This window comes from Somniosus microcephalus, chromosome 1 (genome assembly GCF_052327205.1).
Source record: "Somniosus microcephalus isolate GS21.2 chromosome 1, FLI_Smic_1.0, whole genome shotgun sequence".
Lineage (NCBI taxonomy): Eukaryota > Metazoa > Chordata > Chondrichthyes > Squaliformes > Somniosidae > Somniosus > Somniosus microcephalus.
In genome coordinates, this window is record NC_140987.1 from 52,382,219 (window position 1) to 52,405,258 (window position 23,040).

A 23,040-nucleotide genomic window follows, 5' to 3' on the forward strand; every position below is an offset into this window, starting at 1 on the left:
GTCAGAATCAGGGGAATTTATAATGGGGAACAAAGAAATGGCAGACCAATTAAATACATACTTTGGTTCTGTCTTCACAAAGGAGGACACAAATAACCTCCTAGAGATGTCGGGGAACATAGGGTCTAATGAGAGTGAGGAACTGAATGAAATCAGTATGTGTATGGAAATGGTGTTAGGGAAATTGATGGGATTGAAGGCCGATAAATCCCCAGGGCCTGATAATCTACATCCTAGGGTACTTAAGGAAGTGGCCCTAGAAATAGTCGATGCATTGCTGGTCATCTTCCAAAATTCTATAGACTCTGGAACAGTCCACATGGATTGGAGGGTAGCTAATGTTATCCCACTGTTCAAAAAAGGTGGTAGAAAGAAAACGGGGAATTATAGACCAGTAAGCCTGACAACAGAAAATGCTGGAAACACTCAGCAGGTCAGGCAGCCTCTGGAGAGAGAAACAGAGTTAACGTTTCAGGTCGATGACCTTTCATCAGAACTGTTTCTCTTTCCACAGATACTGCCTGACCTGCTAAGTGTTTTCAGCATTTTCTGTTTTTATGCCTCACACGAGCCTCCTCCCTGCTTCAGAGGGGCTGCTTTATGCAACACCATTTATAACTCCAAAATCCTTTGTATATACTCCACAACAACAACAAAAATTCAAGAAATTACTTCTCATATCTAAATTAGCTGGTCAGCCATTTACAGGATTCAAAACTGATTTTTTCCCCCCCCCCCAATGAAGAGTTGATCCGGAAACTCTGCACTAACAAATACCAAAATCATACAAACATGAAAACATTTTCTCAAAATGAATTTTACCTGATTAAAAAACAACTTTTATATAAAACAGAACTAAATTGGGACTTTTTTCTACATTAAAGGCACTCGAAAACGCAAGTTTGGTCAAACCCTGTACCTACAAAAGCATCATGTGGGAAAGCAGGCTGGTTATATGGACAATGATTTAAATTACAAGGCTTGTAATACAGTAATTAACAGCCTAGCAGGATTAAAAACGACTAGGCTGTTATTGTATTAATCCTCTGAGCACAGTAATATCATTGCAGGACTGAAATAAACATTGTTGTGTGTCTGCAAATGGGAAAAACATTGACACGGTATATTGCAATATTCAACATCAATATGAATTAAAAAAATAGTAATCCCAAGTATTTCAAGCATTTTGAAGTTTAATCATGCACGGTGCTAAATTAAACAATTTTCATTGTTAGCTGAAAAGTGTACAGAATCAAGCTCTTGACAATGTTTGAAATATTTAAAAAGACAAAGCATGTACCTTTGCATTCATTTTTTTTTAAAGATCCAATTTTTGGCAGAAAATGCACTGATGTAGAAATCTGCTGTACCAACAGCTGAAGGGGTTTGGATCCAAGATGCAAGCTCATGACATCAAAGCACTGCGCAGAATCCAGTGGTCAAGCTCCCCACCCCTTCCACAGGAGGCAGAGATGGGAGAAAAAAGGCACAGATCATCTTAGACCGTAATAAATTACCACAGGGGCTCAAGAATCCTCCGCAGAGGCCAGGGAGCAAGTTATGCTCATCAGTTAGTAGGAAATAATGTGGGAGATTTGAGATGGTGACAAACGGAGGGAAAAGTTTTAGAAGTATAATCCCTCAAGAATTTGTTTCCTAATCAAGATTTTAGTCTAATTATGTACTAGGACTGTCCAATTACACTGTGCAAAGGTACAGATGGATTTGATAAACCAACTTCAAATCCCAAATGACAATACCACCAGTCTATGGATTCATATTTCATTGGTTTATAAGAATTGCATGTGCCATACAAGCTCTTTTACCATGGCTTTGGTATGTAAAACTTAATATAAGGAAGCAAATTGGTCAGAATCTTCCCCCCCCAAACTCTGAAGTTGGCAGCAAAATATTTTCTTGAAAATTCTGATATACAATAGCTGAACAATTAGTTAAACTGCCTCCATTCACAAATTCCAGGTTCCATTTATATAGCGCCTTTCACTACCTGAGGATGTCCCAATGCTTCACAGCCAATTAAATACTTTTGAAATGTAGTCACTGTTGTAATGTAGGTAAACATGGCAGCCAATTTGCACATAGTGAAGTCCTACAAACAGCAATGAGATAAATGTCTGTTTTAGTGATGTAGGTTGAGGAACAAATGTTAGCCAAGGCATTAGGGGAACTCCCTGCTCCTCTTCAAATAGTGCCATGGGAACCTTTAGGTCCACCTGTTTAAAGTCTCATCTAAAAGATGGCAACCGACAGTGCAGCACTCCTTCAGTAGTGCACTGATAAATATCATCCTGGTTTATGTGTTCACGTCTCTGAAGTGGAGCTTGAACACTCAATCTTCTGATTCAGGTGTGAAAGTTTTACCACTGAGCCAAGACTGAAACAACAGAATGTACTGGCCATTGTTTTGTTAAGATGTTGGTGAGAAAGTTTAACACATTTGAAAGACAGTAAAGCTACACATAGTTCTCCAGCATGTGCACTTAGTTGTTCCCCACTGGGATTCCTCGTAGTTGTGAAAAATTGATGTATAGTACTTGAACACATTGTACCTATTCATATACGCACATGGTACCTCAAAATCCTCAAAACACAATTTTATCAAAAGCAACTTTACTAGTAATTTGTAAATTGCAAGTCCTTTTTTTAAAATTAAAAAAATACACTTCAAGAATAAAGTTCAATAAAACCTAGCAAGTTGCTCTCTACAATGAAACTCAAAAATAAACTTGATTTTCAAAATTACTGGAAAGAAGTTATATTCAACAATTTAACTGAACAGGTTTGAGAAGATGTATTCATTTAATCAAAATAACCAGAACCAAAAATCTCTCTGATTGGCTATTTTGGTTAAAACGGCCATTTCTCTGCTGGCAGGTAAATTATTACAAGGTGTAGAGAAAGCAGTTACTTTTGGAATGGATCTGGATACAATCGGAGAAATGTTCACACATTTCCACAGAGGTCTTAACTAAAGTAAAGTTCTTTTGTTAGCATAGACATAATGCAAGGGATTTGCTTCTTTGCACAGGAGCTCACTGCATCTGTGTTGGATTCAAATGCCATTGCCACTCTGTAGTTGACTCTGGTAAGCAGCTGCATGAGCTCAAGTTTCTTGCCATACTTATCCAGTACATGGCATAATGACTGAATAAACCATGAACCATTGCTTGTATTTCGCCAAGAGAAATAACCTGGAAAAGATAAAATGTCACACAATTTCATTAGAAAACTTCCCAAATAAAAATCTAAATGCAATATCCACACAATAAATACACTTGGAGATTAGCTTCACGTGTTCGCACTAGTTCCTGAAATGTTTAGTGTTAATATATCTTAACTATCTTTCCCCTGAAATACATTTGTATAATGAGGAGATAGAGGTGTGAAAGAAATATTAGTTGAGCTACAGAAACAGGTTACACTTCCTAGAGAGATGAAAATAAGATCTATGCATTAACCAGAGGCCTGGGTAGGACCCTGCCAACCTTCTCAGCTAGAAAATTGGAGAAAATCTTTGCTAAAATTTAAAGAGAAAGGCTAAGCTTTCTCTGCATTAAAAATCAGAAGTGATGTGCGTTAAGAGGGTCTTTTGGAAAAAAAATAGGTCCCAATTATCTATATATATAAAGCGGCTCTTCTGTCTGTCCCGATGTCTGTCTGTTTGTCTGTCCGCCTGGTCTCTATACGTTTGGAAGTTACAGAGCGTACCGACGCGCGCGTCGCCTCAAAAGAAAGCTTGCGATTCCGGACCGGTCATAGGCGTATTTACGTTTCGGCCGGACAAAAATCCCGCCCGCGGTATCCCAAAAACGTTCAGCGTTCCGCTCATTAGCATCTCATTAGCGACCGTGTGACGTCGAGGTCTTCCTACAGTTGAGTGTCGAGTGACTCGACGATTGACCAATCCTACGCTTCGGTGACCTGACCGGTCGACCAATCGGTGCGTGTGTGGGCGGGCCTTATCCTTCTGAACCGAGGTGAGTGGCCGCCATCTTGATTTTCCACGATTTTTTCCCCCACACTTTCTGTGTGTTAGGGAACTAAGGTAAATATTTCAATTATGTGTTAGGCAATTAATTAACAATTTATTTGAGTTTTATATTGTGTTTAGCAACCCCCCCCCCCCTCCTCCTCACCCTCGCGCAGGGGGGACTCGGGGCCTGAAGCTGAAAAAATTTCTCTCTCTCTCTCTCCTTCTCTTCCCTCTCTCTCCTTCTCCTCTTCCCTCTCTCTCCTTCTCCTCTTCCCTCTCTCCTCTTCCCTCTCTGTTTCCCCCTCTCAGGTGTCGCGGACGGAGTGTGGGCGCGCCGCCCGAAGTTTCCCGCTCGCTAACGGCCTTGCCGGCTCCTGCGGGCCGCTCGCACCGACCGCGCATGCGCCGCCCGCACTCACCGCGCATGCGCCGCCCGCCCGCACGCAGCGGCCGTCCATCAGCCGCGCGATACGCGGGGGACCTCAGCAACGGCACCGGACCTCAGGCGCTAGGCAGGGGGAGGGGCCGGAGAGAGGGACAGAGGGGAGTGGGGGAGCGGGGAGGGGAGGGAAGGGAGGGAGAGGGGAGGGAGGGAGAGGGGAGGGAGGGATAGGACAGGGAGAGGACATGACAGGGGCAGGGAGACCAAACGCCCCAAAATTGCCCTCGCGCCCCAAAATTGCCCTCGCAACGCGGGGCTCGCTAGGCAGGGGGAGGGGCCGGAGAGAGGGACAGAGGGGAGTGGGGGAGAGGGGAGGAGGGAGAGAGGGGAGGGGAGAGAGGGGAGGGAGGGATAGGACAGGGAGAGGACATGACAGGGAGAGGGGGGCTCCCCAGCTAGTAAGTTAATAAATTAATCCAATCTCAAATGTAATGACATCAAAGCAACACATCAGTGACAAAATAATCCAAGAAGCATTAGTTATGCTTTATACAGTAAACTCAATAAGAGCTCATAATCCCCAATTTATGATTAGGGGAGTGTCATAGGCGTGTTTATTTTTTGGTCAGACAAAAATTGTTCGGACAGTGTACAAAAAACAGACAAAATCCGCTCATTTCACAGAGGCTTGCAGCCACACCCGAGTGTTTAGAAGCTGTTGCTAAGCAACAGTGATTGTTGTCAGATAACTCTAGAGTGTACGGCAGTTTTGAGGGAACGGCAGCAGCTCGGTCCCGTGGGTGCCGGATAGCACAAAGTTTCCTGCATATAGATTTGTACTTTTTTCTTAACAACATGGGCTCAAAAAAACATTGCAGACTTGGACGCAGCACTTCTGATGCACGCCGAGATAAGGCTCGGACAGCTGCTGAAACTGATGAGCAGAGACAGGCTCGCCTTCAGGCTAACCAGGACAGAAATGCTGCTGCTAGATCAGCTGAGACTCCTCAACAATCTGAGGGACGTAAAGCTGCCAACACAGCCAGAATGGCAACTGCCAGAGCCTCAGAGACTCCTGACCAGACTCAGGCACGGCAAGCTGTTGACCAGGCGAGACATACCCAAGCCAGATCCTCAGACTCTTGACCAGACTCAGGCACGTCGTCAGTCCGATACTATACGCATGGCCATTGCCAGAGTTGACATTTGGAATCATTGGCACAGAGCAGCCTTCTCCTATGAACCTACCATCAAGTATGAAGCAGACCCCACAGTCATCATTGGCAGGATGACCATCATTTGTCCTCACTGTGGCGCTCTGAAGTGGGAAAGGGGAATTGATGGGATATGCTGCAATGGAGGAAAGGTGAAACTTCCACCACTACCAGCTCCACCTGAACCCCTACACTCACTTTTGTTGGGCAGAACTCCAGCTTCAAGACAATTACTCACTCATATCAGGAAGTACAACAACTGTTTCGCAATGACCTCTTTTGGTGCAAACAGAGTGCATGAATCAGGATTTTGCCCAACTTTTAAACTTCATGGACAGGTGTACCATACAGCTGGCTCCCTACTTCCTCTACCAAACAAAAGACCTCAGTTTCTCCAAATCTACTTCTTGGGTGATGACGAGGAGCAAGCCAATCGCCGCAGGGAAGCTGTTCACCCCGCACAACAACACCAAATCAAGCTTCAAACTTTGCTTGGGTTACAGGAGATGCTTCATCAGCAAAACCCATATATAAAGAGTTTCAAAACAGCCATCGAAAAAACAACAAATGAAGACCTCAAAGTTGTCATCAAAGCTGACAAGACTCCTGCAGGTGAACATGAGCGATGCTTCAATGCTCCTACCACCAATGAAGTAGCCACTGTCATTGTGGGCCAAGAATTTGAACAACGGGACATTGTCTTGCATATGAGAGGTGGTCCACTCAAAAGAATTTCTGAGCTTCACAGGTCATATGATCCTATGCAATACCCGCTTTTGTTTTGCCATGGGGAAGATGGATACGATGCCTATAACAAGATCCCACATGTTGACCCCAAAACTGGTGTGCCACCTACAGCCCAAAGGCAAAAGATGGTATCTGCCATGGAATTCTATGCATATAGGCTGATGGAACGACAAACTAGTTCAAACCACCCGCTTCAGTGTGGAGGACTTATCCACCAATTCCTCACTGACATGTATGCAAAAATGGAAGGAGAGCGGCTTAATTGGTTCCGGAATAACCAAAATCAGTTGAGTCTCACAGACTATATACACTTGCGAGATGCTGTGGCCAATGATGGCAACACTGAGGACATTAGTCAAATAGTCATCCTACCATCCACCTTTGTTGGAGGTCCTAGGTACATTCATGAGCACACACAGGATGCCATGACCTATGTCAGAAACTATGGCAGACCTGACCTCTATCACCATGACTTGCAATCCCCAATGGCAGGAGTTCCCACCCAAAGCTGGTACTGACCTCAAAGTTAAAAAACTGGTAAAACTCCTGACTGTAGGCAAAATTTTTGGTGCACCCCATTGCTACATGTACAGCATTGAGTGGCAGAAGAGAGGACTTCCTCATGTTCATCTTTTACTCTGGTTTCAGGCAAAGATTCACCCCAATCAAGTTGATTCCTTCATCTCTGCAGAGCTACCCGATAAGGACAAGGATCCAATCCTCTTTCATGTTGTTGTAAAAAATATGATTCATGGTCCTTGTGGGCGACACAACCCTTCTTCTCCCTGCATGAAAAACAATGAATGTACAAAAGGTTACCCAAAGCCACTCCGCGAACAAACTCAGCATGGGGATGATGGCTATCCTTTGTACAGGAGAAGGGGCAAAGAGAGTGGAGGTTTCAGCACTGAAATAAGAATGCGAAATCAGCATTCTGGTGAGTCAGGTCAACCTGGTCAATCAAATCAGACAAGACAGCAAGGACAGCCATTGGAAGTTGACAACCGTTGGATTATTCCTTATTGTCCACTCCTCACATCAATGTGGAGTACTTAAGTCTATCAAATATGTGTGCAAGTACATCCATAAGGGCAGTGACCAAGCTGTCTTTGAACGGGTTGGACAGCAAAATCAAAATGATGAGATTGCCACACATCTGATGGGCCGTTACATCTGCAGCAATGAGGCAGCCTGACGAATTTTTGGTTTTGACATCAACAAGCGTTACCCCACTGTCCCTAAATTGGATGTGCACTTGCAAAATGGACAAAGGGTTTTCTTCCGACCAGTAAATGCCAGGCAACGTGCCGAGGAACCTCCAAAGACAAAACTGACAGCATTCTTTGAGTTGTGCCAAACGATTGACTTTGCCAAGACACTTTTGTATCATCAGGTGCCCAAGTACTACACCTGACAGCCAAACAAGACATGGCGGGCTCGGCACCCTGGACCAGGTCAGAAGGAAGTTCCTGGTCATACAGGGGTGTACTCATCTGATGCACTTGGCAGAGTCTACACGGTCCATCCAAACAACAGAGTGCTTTCACCTTCGTCTACTCCTCCATGAGGTTGCTGGCCCAACATCATTTAACTACCTCAAGAATTTCAATGGCCATCTCTGTGCCTCCTTTCAAGAAGCTTGCCGCAGGAGAGGACTCTCTGAGGATGACATTCATTGGCATGCAATGATGACAGAAGCTGCTCTGTCTTACTCCCCCCAATAGGCTACGAAATCTCTTTGCCATTATAATTGCCCTCTGCAGCCCTTCCAACCCGATGCAGTTGTGGGAAGATCACAAAGACAGCCTGACAGAAGACATCTTACACCAACTCAGGAGAGCCAACCCCGCAATGGAGTTGAACTTCACTGATGCAATGTGCAATCAGGTATTGATCCTTTTGGAGGAGAAGACTTTGGCATTGGCTGGCAAGTCTCTGACTGAGTTGAACCTTCCATCTCCCTGTAGGAATACTTCTCTAGGTCTCAGCAGAGAGGTACTCAGGGAAACCACCTACAATGTTGAGGAACTGACCTCCTTTGTCACCGTCACTGAACCTAAATTGGTTCCAGACCAGAAACAGACACAGGTTGGTTGTGGATTTGGTGGAAAACAATGCTGGTGGCATTATCTTCCTCGATGCACCTGGTGGAACAGGAAAGACATTCCTGATCAATCTTTTACTGGCCATGGTTTGCTCTAAGGGATGCATTGCACTGGCTGTTGCCTCATCAGGAATCGCTGCAACTCTTCTCCAAGGAGGTCGCACTGCCCACTCAACCTTTGCTCTCCCTCTGGATCTGACAAGGCAAGAACACCCAGTGTGTAACATTAGCAAAGGAACTGGTGCTGCTGAGTTGCTTCAAAAGTGTAGACTTATTGTGTGGGATGAGTGTACAATGGCCCACAAGAGGGCACTTGAAGCACTCAACAGAACTCTTCAAGATCTGAGAGGCAACAATAGGCTGATGGGTGGCATCACCCTGTTGCTGGCAGGTAATTTCTGCCAAATCCTGCCAGTTGTCCCCAGAGGAACACCAGCAGATGAACTCAATGCATGTCTCAAGGCATCGCATCTGTGGCCAGCTGTGCAAACAGTCCATTTGACCACAAACATGCGTGTTCATATGCATGGTGACGAAATGGCAGGATCCTTTACCCGACTGTTGCTAAATTTGGGAGATGGAAAGTTGCCAATTGACAGCAGTGGTCAAATCACAATTCCTCCAGACTGTGGCAGTCAAGTTACAACAGTTGATGAGTTGATCTCAAAAGGTGTATCCAGACCTCCTCAATCACTTCAAAGATCCCAAGCGGCTGTGTGAACGGTCAATACTTGCACCCAAGAATGATACTGTCAACAACATCAACATGCTGCTTTTTCAAAAACTCCCTGGCCAAGAGCAAATTTATAAAAGTGTTGATACTGTTTGTGACAGTGCTGATGGGGTACACTACCCCACTGAGTTCCTCAACTCATTGCAGCCTTCAGGAACACCTCCTCACAAACTCGTACTGAAGGAGGGCACCCCCATCATGCTCTTAAGAAACATTGATCCACCAAAGTTGTGCAATGGAACCAGACTGGCAGTCAAAAAGCTCATTCCAAATCTCATTGAGGCTACCATCATATCAGGCTGCGCCAGAGGTGAGGATGTTCTCATTCCTCGAATTCCAATGATACCAAATGACTTGCCATTTCAATTTAAAGGGCGACAGTTTCCTGTAACAATTTCTTTTGCAATGTCAATCAACAAGGCACAGGGGCAGACTTTGAAGGTTGCTGGCATCAACTTACTCACGCCCTGTTTTTCACATGGCCAGTTGTACGTGGCATGTTCAAGAGTTGGTGCATCAAGGAATCTGTTTCTTTTAACACCCTCAGGAAAAACAGAAAATGTTGTATATCAACGGGCTCTCCAATAATGCCATCATTAGGGAAGGAAAACAGGTAACTGTAAAACCCGAACAAAATATAGCACCCCTGCCTTCCAACACACAAACTGAAACTTAAAGAAAATGCTGTTATCATGTTAATGCGCAACATTAATCCATCTCAATTATGCAATGATACACGCTTGCAAAATCGAAATTTTTTTTTATACAGGTTATACCGAATTTGGTATTTTTATTTAGATTAAAATTCCGTCAAAGCCACTATATTTTACGTGCTGCCAAGTAACGATGGGAAGGGCGTAGAGAAAGAAAATATACTCCGCCATCAATACCTGTGCAAATAGTTGGCGCATTTGGCGAAGGATTTTTTTCTCAATAAAAATGCCTAATCTTGGAAACTCTTAAAAAAATGAAGCCATGCAATTTCCTCCTGGGTTGGCTATGGAAAATTGCATTTTTAAATCATAATCATTGTTTGAGTCTTTTTTTTTTTAAGCGGAATGTGGTCCTCTCATTAAAAATTTCAACAATTTTATTGCTTTTTACAATAATGCACAATTATATGATCATGACACATTAATGTCAATGATAACATTGCAAAATTATAATTCTGCTTGCTACCTCCAAAGTGACATAGAAGGAAAACTGTAAAAACTTGAATTTTTGGCTACTGTCGATCCCCATTAACAAAAAACTAAGTTAAACAACCACCTCCTGGGTGCTTAGGAAGAGTTCTTCAATCCCAACAGTTTTATAAACATGTCAGAGGGTTCTTCAGTTCCCTCGGCAACGCTGGGTACTCCAGCTAGTAACAAATAAATTTAAGGAAAATAGCAATTTCACTAACTGAAATTATTTATAAGTTATAGCCAACACATCAAAATAAGTTAGCAAACGTTTATAAATATGCTTTATAAAAGTGATTAAATTCCATTCGGTTTTGCAAATATTCACTAGCCATTAAAGAATCTCAACACTGCCGAGGAGGGAGAACAGAAAATTGGGGGGGGGGGGGGGGGGGGGGGATTATAAAAGCCAAGATTGCTGCTAAAAGTTTGAGATCCATTAGCTTCACTTTTTAAAAAATAAATTTTGAATATTTTGAATAAACAGACTGCTGTTACCACTGCTTCAGACTGACACACTTGTGCTAGCCAACAGTGCCATGCGCCACTACTCGCCTACTCGTGCAACCATCTGCAAGATTTTCCCATTTTGCAACACTGACATTACATAGCTTGAAATTATGTTCTGGATTGCCCCGTCTCTCGTTACCCATCCTGCTTCCCTATGGCCTGCTGCAGCACACTGTACCGAACTTTCACGTAAAGCTACGTGGTCGTGCAGTGGTCTGGAGGTCCTGCACGGACCACTCACCGGCTTTTATATGGAAGAAACCGTGCATGCGCAAGAATTGTAATGGGCCGTGCAGCCAATTAAAGGGACCGTGCACAAAAAAATGCAGGATAAAGAACCTCTCATGCGCAGCAGCTTACATCATCTACTTCAGGTCTCTTTTAGAGGCTATGGACAAGAACTCACTCTTGCTTGACTCCATTGGTGATTGACTGCAGTCTGAGCCTTTTCCAATTAGCACTCATTCTACCAAGCATTCCATCACAGAAGGAATGCAGAATCTGGACAAAACCCTCTCTGTGTCAGTTAATATAGATCCAGTCGACTGATCACATTGAAAGCCTTAAGTCAATGAAGACTACATAAAGATCCCGATGCTATTCCACACATTTCTCCTAAATCTGTGGCGTGACAAAAATCATACCAGTAGAGACTGGAAGAATCCAGTCAAAAGAGACCGTGCTTCACAAAGCCAATATCAGGTTCTGTTTCTTCATTGCCTATTTTATTACTGCAGTGTAAAAGTTGCCCTACCAGCCATTGTTGACCTGGGTCATTTATGGTACCTTAAGGCCCTCTTCTGCCCAACTGGGTCAAGCAGTGTAAATCCAAACTAGGACTGAGCTGTAGCCTTAAATATCCAAAACCAAGGTGATCAGGGTCCTGGACTGCCTACGCACAGATCCATAGCTGCAGAGTCTTCACACCTACTGTTTAGGCACTCACCTATCAAATCTTCCTCCAACAAGTAAAAAGCCTGCACAGTAATGGTCTCCAGTGAAAGTCGCTTGCTCTCAGTCAATGAAGAGTGTTCAGAGATTCTTGGTCGATGCACCTAGGCTCCATTCTATACTTTTCCGACCATCTTGCAACTGGAGCGTGAACAGTAACCTGTACAGCTTCAATACCAGAACATTATGGTTTTTCACTCACCAACTACTGTAGAATAAGCATACAGGAAGTCAGCCTCTATAGGTATCTTTTGCAGGGGAGAACTCATTCCCTCTGAAATACTATCCGTCTCAACACCTGCATCAAATTCATTTCCTCGACAGGCCTAAAGAGCAGAGGACAGGGAAGGAAGAACGACAACAGAAGTTAAATATCAAGATTAAAATAAATTGAAAAAAAAAATCAGTAGAGAAACAAAAAAGTTGGTCAAACACAAATTCATTTTGGCAACAGCAAGTCACCTTCCCACAGTTCAATTGCAGCAAAAGCGGTTTTTCTGTGCGCCAATTTTTGCTTATCCTGAAGGTGTTGGGGTCTGCTGGGGTAGAGGTTTATAGACACTAGATGGCTATTCCTCACACGAGAGTTTAGGCAGATTATTCAACAGTAAAGACATTGTTGTTGTACCTCATTCTGCCCTCACCCAACATCTGCTTTCCAGCAGGTGTCGATAGTGATCAAGAGCAGGAATCCAAGCCATTTTTCTCCCCCATTCCCACCACGACCTGACCAGCATTGAAGTCAATTGCAGTACCACGATTGTTGCACCCCAACAAATGTCAGCTCATTTAACATGTATTTTAGTTAATAGCTTGGCTCAGCTGGTAGCACTCTCACCTGAGTCAGAAGATTCAGGGTTCTAGCCCCTTAATTGAAGGGGGTGCTGCATTGGCAGAGGAGCAAGCTTTCGCATGACATGATAAACCAAGGTGTCATCTGCCTGCTCGGGAGAAACACCAGGGAGTTCCACCAGTGTCTTGGTCAACATTCGTCCAAAAACACATGACCAAAAAAAACACTTATATGGCCATTCATTCGTTTGCCCTTTGTGGGATCTTGCTGTGCACAACTTAGTTGCTGAATTTGCCTACATAACTAGCCACACATCAAAGATAATCAATTGGCTGTAAAATGCATTAGAGTATCCTGAGAATATAATGCAGCACTATATAAACACAAATACCTTCTCTCATCCTACAGTAATTAAAAAATCATTGCTGCAATAACGACTGGGGTCCCCAGAATTTAAACTCTAGTGATAGGGCGATCGCACGGCAACTAGGTTTACTGCCAGAAGAGTAGTACAGAATGCATGAATAGCCATTTTGCAAATCATTACTTGTAAACTGGTTTACTTTGGCATCAGGTGACAATTCAGGTTTAACAGATATTCAGTTGAATATATGCAACAAGCCTAATAGCCTTTAAACAACCACATGTTGGAAGTGGTAAAAAGGATTGCAATTTCTTTTTCCAAATGAAAGTGGCAAATAATGGCCCAGAAATTCAGGTCCCCACGCGTGAGTACGCACTGGGTACTCACGCGTAGGCCCAACGAAAGTGCCGGTTTCGTGCATGCACTGCACATGTGCAGGAAACCGGAACTTCCGTTCCCTTGAAAGAAAGGACTCAGAGGTGGAACGCGTGCGCCGGAGAGGCAGCACGTGCGCATCGAACTTGCATTTTTTTTTTTTTTTTTTTTTTTTTTTTTTGCAGGGTTCTCCGGGAGGGTAAGTCTCCAGAAGTTACACTTTAAAAAGCAGGCGCAAGGCCTACTTTTAACAAGGTAAGTGGTGAATTAATTAAAATTTAAACATTTTTTCCCCCACAGGTTTATTATGTTTAAATACTTTAAAGAAAGGTAAATTTATTTTTTAGCCCTTAGAAAACATAATTATTTCATGTAATTTCATGTAATTTATAGTTAGTTTAAAAATGTGATTTAAAAAAAAAATGTATTTGAAGTTTTAGTTATGTTTTGGGGCTTATAGTATTTATAGGTTTGACAGCTCTTCCAGTCAAATTTATGAATGAAGCATTCCCTGCTACCATTGGCTCTCCATGGCCCACGTGATCCCAGGGGACGCTTCGAACTAACTGTGCCCCTGGGATACGCAAGCACTGCGCGCCGGCAGTTGGAACAGGCCCAGGATCGGAATACCACGCGGGCCCACAGCTCAACAGCCGGCACGCTAGGCAAGTGCAGGTCGGAGGCTTGCACTCGCGGGAAGCCCCCGACCCGAATTTCTGAGCCTATATTTGTTAAGAGGCCTGATGTGTCCAAAATATTGCTCTGGGTGTCAAGCATGGGTAATCATCCAGTATCTGCTTTTATTCTTTTGGGTCTTTTCTGCCTATCTTACTCTAGATATTTTGGATTTCATATCTTAAGATTACTCTTAAATGCAAATCCTAACTACTTACAGCCTTGAGAGCATCTTCACTGGCTCCAGTATCTAGGTAAATTTTGAAGGCATGTCCAGGATAACAAACAGAATTTTTTTTTTTTTTTTTTTTTTCAAATAAACACAGGGTATATACGGCACAGAAACAGGCCATTCGGCCCAACCAGTCCATGCCGGCATTTATGCTCCACTCAAGACTCCTCCCGTCTTTCTTCGTCTAAATCTATCAGTGTAATTCTCTATTCCCTTCTCCGTCATATGCTTGTCCAGCCTCCCCTTAAATGCATCTATACTATTCGCTTCAACCACTCCCTGTGGTAGAGTTCCACATTCTCACCACTCTTTGGGTAAAAAAGTTTCTTCTGAATTCCCTTTTGGATTTCTTGGTGACTATCTTATATTGATGGCCTCTAGTTATGCCCTTCCCCATAAGTGGAAACATTCTCTCTGTATCCACTATCAAAATCTCTCATAATTTTAAAGATCTCGATTAGGTCACCCCTCAGCCTTCTTTTTTCAAGAGAATCCTTTCCTGATATGTATACTTTCGGATTTCTGGTATCATCCTTGAAAATCTTCGCTGCACCCTCTCCAGTGCCTTTATATCCTTTTTATTAAATGGCAACCAGAACTGTACGCAGTACTCCAAGTGTGGTCTAACCAAGGTTCGATACAGGTTTAGCATAACTTCCCTACTTTTCAATTCTATCCCTCTAGAAATAAACCCTAGTGGTAGGGATTGTGGATGCATTGGTAATAATTTTCCAAAACTCCCTGGACTCAGCAAAGGTCCCGGCAGACTGGAAAACTGCTAATGTAACGCCCTTATTTAAAAAGGGCAGTAGACAGAAGGCTGGAAACTATAGACCGGTTAGCCTAACATCTGTGGTAGGTAAAATTTTGGAGTCCATTATTAAGGAGACAGTAACAGGACATTTGGATAATCATAATTTAATAGGACAAAGTCAGCATGGTTTTATGAAGGGGAAGTCATGTTTGACAAATTTGCTGGAGTTCTTTGAGGAAGTAACATATAGGGTGGATAAAGGGGAACCAGTGGACGTAGTGTATTTAGACTTCCAAAAGGCATTTGACAAGGTGCCACACAAAAGATTATTGCTTAAGATAAAAAATCACGGGATTGGGGGTAATATTCTGGCATGGATAGAGGATTGGCTATCTAACAGAAGGCAGAGAGTTGGGATAAATGGTTCATTCTCAGACTGGCAATCAGTAACTAGTGGTGTTCCACAGGGGTCAGTGCTGGGTCCCCAACTCTTTACAATCTATATTAATGATTTGGAGGAGGGGATCGAGTGTAACATTTCAAAGTTTGCAGATGATGCTAAGATGGGAGGGAAAGTAGTGAGTGAGGAGGACATAAAAAACCTGCAAGGGGACATAGACAGGCTAAGTAAGTGGGCAGAGATTTGGCAGATGGAATACAATACTGGAAAGTGTGAGGTTATGCACTTTGGCAGGAAAAATCGTAGAGCAAGTTATTATCTTAATGGCAAGAAACTGGAAAGTACTGAAGTACAAAGGGATCTGGGGGTCCTGGTGCACGAAACTCAAAAGGTTAGTATGCAGGTGCAGCAAGTGATTAAGAAGGCCAATGGAATGTTGGCTTTCATTGCTAGGGGGATAGAATATAAAAATAGGGAGGTATTGCTTCAGTTGTACAAGGTATTGGTGAGACCGCACCTGGAATACTGCATACAGTTTTGGTGTCCATACTTAAGAAAGGACATACTTGCTCTCGAGTCAGTACAAAGAAGGTTCACTCGGTTAATCCCGGGGATGAGGGGATGGACATATGAGGAGAGGTTGAGTAGATTGGGACTCTACTCATTGGAGTTCAGAAGAATGAGAGGCGATCTTATTGAAACATATAAGATTGTGAAGGGGTTGGATCGGGTGGATGCGGGATGTTCCCGATGATGGGTGAAACTAGAACTAGGGGGCATAGTCTTAGAATAAGGGGCTGCTCTTTCAAAACTGAGATGAGGAGGAACTACTTCACTCAGAGGGTGGTAGGTCCATGGAATATGCTGCCCCAAAAAGCTGTAGAAGCTACATCATTACATAAATTTAAAACAGAAATAGACAGTTTCCTAGAAGTAAAGGGAATTAAGGGTTATGGGGAGCGGGCAGGAATTTGGACATGAGTCTAGGTTCGGATCGGTCATGGCCCTGTGGGTAGCGGAGCGGGCCCAGGGGCCGTGTAGCCTGATCCTGCTCCTATTTCGTGTGTCTAATTCTGTTAGATTCAGGACATGGTTCTGTGATAGTAGATTGGCGGTTAGGATCAGATCAGCCATGATCTTATTGAATGGCGGAGCAGGCTCGAGGGGCAGATTGGCCTACTCCTGCTCCTATTTCTTATGTTCTTATGCTTGGTTTGCTATTTTTTATGGCTTTGCTAACCTGTGGCGCAACTTTTAGTGATTTGTGTATTTGTACTCGGAGATCCCTTTGTTCCTCCACCCCACCTAGACTCGCGCCCTCCAAATGATGTGACATCCCTATTCTTCCTACCAAAATGTAATACCTCACGTTTATCTCTTTTGAACTTCATTTGCCCATTCTGCAAGTTTATTAATGTCGTAGAAACATAGAAGATAGGAGCAGGAGTAGGCCATTCGGCCCCTCGAGCCTGTTCCGCCATTTAATGAGATCATGGCTGATCATCCAAATTCAGTACCCTGTCCCTGCTTTCTCCACATATCCCTGGATCCCTTTAGCCTTAAGAAATATATCTAACTCCTTCTTGAATATATTCAATGAATGAATTGGCCTCAACTGCCTTCTGTGGTAGAGAATTCCGCAGGTTCACCACTCTCTGGGTGAAGAAATTCCTCCTCATCTCTGTCCTAAATGGTTTACCCCTTATCCTTAGACTGTGACTCCTGGACTCCCCCGCCATCGGGAACATCCTTCCTGCATCTAGTCTGTCTAGTCCTGTTAGAATTTTATAAGTTTCAATGAGATCCCCTCTCATTCTTCTAAACTCCAGCGAGTACAAGCCCAATCGACCCAATCTCTCCTTATACGTCATTCCTGCCATCCCAGGTATCAGCCTGGTGAATCTTCGCTGCACTCCTTCCATGGCAAGAACATCCTTCCTCAGATACTCAAGGTGTGGTCTCACCAAGGCCCTGTACAACTACAGCAAAATATCCTTGCTCCTGTACTTGAATCCTCTTGCTATGAAGGCCAACATACCATTTGCCTTCTTAACCGCCTGCTGCACCTGCAAGCTTACCTTCAGCGACAGGTGCACAAGGACACCCAGGTCTCGTTGCACTTCCCCTTTTCCCAATCTATTGTCGTTCAGATAATAATCTGCCTTCCTGTTTTTGCCACCAAAGTGGATAACCTTGCATTTATCTATATTATACTGCATCTGCCATGCATCTGTCCAATCACCCAACCTGTCCAAATCATACTGGAGTTTCTCTGCATCCTCCTCACAGCACACACGCCCACCCAGCTTTGTGTCGTCTGCAAACTTGGAGATATTACATCTAGTTCCCTCGTCTAGATCATTAATATATATTGTGAATAGCTGGGATCCTAGCACCGATCCCTGCGGTACCCCACTGGTCACTGCCTGCCACTTGGAAAAAGACCCGTTTATTCCAACTCTTTGCTTCCTGTCTGCCAATCAGTTCTCTAACCAAGTCAGTACTTTACACACTAATCTCTTGTGCGGGACCTTATCGAAAGCCTTCTGAAAGTCCAAATACACCACATCCACTGGTTCTCCTTATCTATTCTACCAGTTACATCCTCAAAAAATTCTAGTAGATTAGTCAAGCATGATTTATCTTTTGTAAATCCATGCTGACTTTGTCCGATCCTGTCACTGTTTTCCAAGTGCTCTGCTATTACATCTTTTATAATGGACTCTAGCATTTTCCCCACTACCAATGTCAAGCTTACCGGTATATAATTCCCCGTTTTCTCTCAACCACCTTTTTTAAATAGTGGGGTTACATCAACTACCCTCCAATCCATGGGAACTGTGCCCGAGTCTATAGAATTTTGGAAGATGACCAGCAATGCATCTACTATTTCTAGGGCCACTTCCTTTACTACCATAGGATGTAGATTATCAGGCCCTGGGGATTTATCGGCCTTCAATCCCGTCAATTTCCCTAACACCATTTCCCTACAAATACTGATTTCATTCAGTTCCTCCCTCTCATTAGACCCTATGGGGGAGAAATTGGGTGAGTAGCGCCACCTGTTAGCGCCTAAAGAGGCAGTCAGTGGCTGTAGCGTCACTGGCTGCGCCTCCCGCGATATTCAGCAGGGGCGCTAATGGTGGAGTTAGCCTGTTGCGCTGCGCCGCCACCGATGACGTCATCAGTGTGCGCAGCGCCCCATTCGTGCCCCGATCACGATATTTGGTAGCGAACGCCACTGTAGCGCCGTTCGCTACCCGCGCCCGGTTCACGGGGCCTTGCTGCGCCGGCAGAGGCGCAAGCTAAGGTGGAGGTGTGGGGCGGCCGCTTTTTTCGGCGGCCGCCTGCCAGCATCTCCGTCCCCGGCCTCCTGGTCACCTCCCCCCGCGGCATTGCCGGCTGTTTCCCCGAGAGCCCGGCACTTCTCCTTGGTGCCGGGCTCTTTTGCCGGCACTCGCGATCGGGGTTCGCGCTGTTGCAGGCCCCTCCCCCTTAACAGTGGGAGGAAGGCCTGCAGTACCGCAGCATGCCGTGCCGCAGCGTGTGGCGCTGCGGCACGTTGCGCTGCGATATTCAGTTTCAGCGCCCTAAGAGGGACGCGGAGCGCCTCGCCCGGTCTCCCTCTTGGGGCACAACTGAATTTCTGACGATCGCTACAGGTCCGAACGCTGCGCAAAAACCAGCGCCCAGGCGAACTTGGCACCTCAACCCAATTTCTAGGCCTATGTTCCCCGACATCTCTGGGAGGTTATTTGTGTCCTCCTTTGTGAAGACAGAACCAAAGTATGTATTTAATTGGTCTGCCATTTCTTTGTTCCCCATTATAAATTCCCCCGATTCTGACTACAAGGGACCGATGCTTGATTTCACCAATCTTTTTCTCTTCACATATCTATAGAAGCTTTGAGTCAGTTTTTATGCTCCCTGCAAGCTTACTGATACTCTATTTTCCGCCTCTTCATTAATCCCTTTGTCCTCCTTTGCGGAATCCTAAACTGCTCCCAATCCTCAGGTTTGCTGCTTTTTCTGGCCAATTTATATGTCCTCTCCTTGGATCTTATGCTACCCCTAATTTCCCTCATTAGCCATGGTTGAGTCACCTTTTTTGTTTATTTTTATGCCAAATAGGGATGAACAAATTCTGTAGCTCATCCATGCGATCTTTAAATGTTTGCCATTGCCTATCCACCGTCAACCCTTTAAGTAATGTTCCCTAATCCATCCTAGCCAACTCACGCCTCATACCATCATAGTTTCCTTTATTTAAATTCAGGATCCTAGTCTCCGAGTCAAATACTTCAATCTCCATCTTAATGAAGAATTCTATCATATTATGACCGCTCCGCCCCAAGGGGCCTCGCACAAGATTGGTAATTAATCCTTTCTCATTACATAATACCCAGTCTGAGATGGCCTGATCTGTCGTTGGTTCCTCGACATATTAGTCCAGGAAACCATCCCGTATACACTCTAGGAATTCCTCCTCCACAGTATTGTTACTAATTTGGCTAGCCCAATCTATATGTAGATTAAAGTCACCCATGATAACTGCTGTGCCCTTATTGCACGCATCTCTAATTTCCCGTTTAATACCATCCCCATCCTCTGCATTACTGTTTGGAGGTCTGTATACAACTCCCACTAACGTTTTCTGCCCCTTGGTATTGCTCAGCTCTACCCATACAGATTCCACATCATCAGAGCTAATATCCTTCCTTAGTATTGTCTTAATCTCCTCTTTAACCAGCAATGCTACCCCACCTCCTTTTCCTTTTTGCCTGTCGTTCCTGAATATTGAGTACCCCTGGATGTTGAATTCCCAGCCTTGGTCACCCTGGAACCATGTCTCCGTAATCCCAATTATATCATATCCGTTTACATCTATTTGCGCAGCTAATTCATCCACCTTATTACGAATGCTCCTCGCATTAAAAAAACAAGCCTGAAGGCTTTGTGTCTTAACACTTAGACCTTTTAGAATTATTATTTACTGTGGTCATGTTTGATTTACACCCTTGATTTCTCTGACTGCCACTTTTGCTTTTCTCCTTCCTGTCTTTTGCTTCCATCCTTGCTTCCCTATCCTCTGTCTCCCTGCACAGGTTCCCAACCCCCTGACATATTAGTTTAAACCCTCCCCAACAGCACTAGCAAACACTCCCCCCAGGACATCAGTCGCGGTCCTGCCCAGGTGCAAACCGTCCAGTTTGTACTGGTCCCACCTCCCCCAGAACCAGTTCCAATGTCCCAGGAATTTGAATCCCTCCCCCTTGCACCATTCCTCTAGCCACATATTCATCTCAAATATCCTTCTATTTCTACTCTGACTAGCAATCCTGAGATTACTACCTTTGGAGGTCCTATTTTTTAAATTTACCTCCTAACTCCCTATATTCAGCTTTTAGGACCTCATGCCAGTTTTCACCTACATTGTTAGTACCTATATGCACCACAACAACTGGCTGTTCACCCTCCCCCTCCAGAATGCCCTGCAGCCACCCCGAGACATCCTTGACGTTGCACCAGGGAAGCAACATACCATCCTGGAGTCTCATTTGCGGCCGCAGAAACGCCCATCTATTCCCCTTACAATAGGATCCCCTATCACTATAGCTCTCCTGCACTTTTTCCTCCCGTCCTGTGCAGCAGAACCACCTATGGTGCCAGGAAGTTGGCTGCTGCTGCCTTCCCCCGATAAGCCATCTCCCTCAACAATATCCAAAACGGTATATCTGTTTGAGGGGGATGGCCACAGGGGACCCCTGCACTACCTGCCTGCGCCTACTACTCTGCCTGGTGGTCACCCATTCCTTTCCTGCCTGTGCAGCCTTTACTTGCGGTGTGACCAACTGATTAAACGTGATATCCACGGTGTCCTCAGCATCGTGAATGCTTCAGTATGTATACATTCGTAGCTCCAGCGCCGCAATGCGGTCTGCCAGTAGCTGCAGCTGGATACACTTCCCGCACACATGGTCGTCAGGGACACAGGAAGTGTCCCTGATTTCCCACATAGTGCAGGAGGAGCATGCCACAGGGCCAAGCTGTGCTGCCATGACTTACCCTTGAATTAATTTAAATTAAATCAAATCAAAGCCACTAATTACATGTCCTCCTGTAATTTGTTGCAGTCCTCCTCGGTATTGACTATCTCCCGCCAATTTGGTATCTTCCGCAAATATAGAAATTGTGTTTTTGATTCCAAAGTCTAAATCGTTAATGTAAATTGTGAACATCAGTGGTCCCAGCACTGATCCTTGTGGAACATCACTACCCACCTGCCACTGTGAATAGCTATACTTTACTCCCACTCTCTGCTTTCTGTCTTGAAGCCAGCTAGCTATCCATTCTACTAATTGTCCCATGACTCCGCATTCTCTGACCTTATTCATTAGTCTATTATGGGATACCTTTTCGAAGGCCTTTTGAAAATCTAGATAAATTACATCTATTGCATTACCATAGTCTACTCTCTCCGTTATCTCTTCAAAAAATTCAATAAAAGGTTGGTCAAGCAAGATTTTCCCTTTTGAAATCCATGCTATTCATTATTATACTTTTCGGTTCTAGATGTTCTTCTATTCTCTCCTTTAGTAGGGATTCCATTATTTTTCTTACCATCGATGTTAAGCTGACTGGTCTGTAATTCCCTGGACATGTTCTATCCCCCTTCTTAAATATGGGTATTACATTAACTCTGGCACTACACCTTTTTCTAATAAATTATTAAATGTGTAGTAATGCCTCTACCATCTCTTCCCTAGATTCTTTTAAAATGTGCGGATGCAATCCATCTGGACCAGGGATTTTATCCTCGGAGTTTGATTAGTTTATTTAATATATCCTTTTTTTTTTATAAATGAACTTATTTTATTACTCATCTCATCTTCCAATGTCATGTTCACTGTTCTATCTCCCTGGTAAATACCGAAGCAAAATAATGATTTAATAGTTCCGCCATCTCCCTATCGTTACTGGAGGTATTGTGCTGTCTATCCCTTAATGGTCCTAGTCCCATCCCAACCTTCCTTTTTTTTTTTTAAATTGATGTGCCTGTAAAATATTTTACTATTTTGTTTTATGTTCCTTGATCATTTAATTTCATAGTTCCTCTTTGCCTTCCTAATTGTTTTCTTGAATTCTCTCCTAATCCCTTTGTGTTCTCTCTCATCATGCACTCCTCTGCTGTCTATGTACTTAATGTATGCCTCTTTCCTTACCCTCAATTGTTCCCTTATGTATTTATTCATCCATGGAGTCCCATTAGTGTTTAGTTTGTTCTTTCCTTTTAGCGGGATATATTTTTCCTGCACTCTGTTGAACACGGTTTTAAATGTTTCCCATTGTTTTTCTACATCGCTGTTTGCCAATATTGTTGCCCATTTTATCTTCCGAAGTTCTATTCTCAGCCCCTGAAAATCAACTTTTCTCCAGTCTATTAATCTGGTTTTTGTCATACTTATGTCCTTCATATTATTATCTTAAAGCGTATTATATTATGGTCACTATTACCTATATGTTCCCCGACTTTTACTTCTCTTATCTGCTCTGGCTCATTCCCATAACTAGATCCAATAGCGAATCCTCCCTTGTTGGGCTTTTTACATATTGGGTTAGAAAGGAGT

The 23,040-nt window shown here is 43.9% G+C and overlaps 1 protein-coding gene across 5 annotated transcripts in view; it reads right to left on the reverse strand.

Annotated features, from left to right (window-relative positions):
* Positions 1 to 1,175: 1,175 nt before the first annotated feature.
* casp3b (caspase 3, apoptosis-related cysteine peptidase b) overlaps positions 1,176 to 23,040 on the reverse strand; it is a 74,405-nt gene continuing 52,540 nt past the window's right edge. For 4 of the 5 annotated variants that reach the window (XM_085981032.1, XM_085981100.1, XM_085980996.1 and 1 more), the window contains 2 exons: positions 12,022 to 12,145; positions 1,176 to 3,212 (listed from right to left, as the gene is read on the reverse strand). In XM_085981032.1, coding sequence (XP_085837158.1) covers positions 2,986 to 3,212; positions 12,022 to 12,145 — 351 coding nt within the window. In that variant the 3' untranslated portion in view covers positions 1,176 to 2,985. Of the gene's footprint in view, positions 3,213 to 9,634; positions 9,706 to 12,021; positions 12,146 to 23,040 lie in introns of all 5 variants that reach the window. The other variant, XM_085981131.1, reaches the window with a different exon arrangement.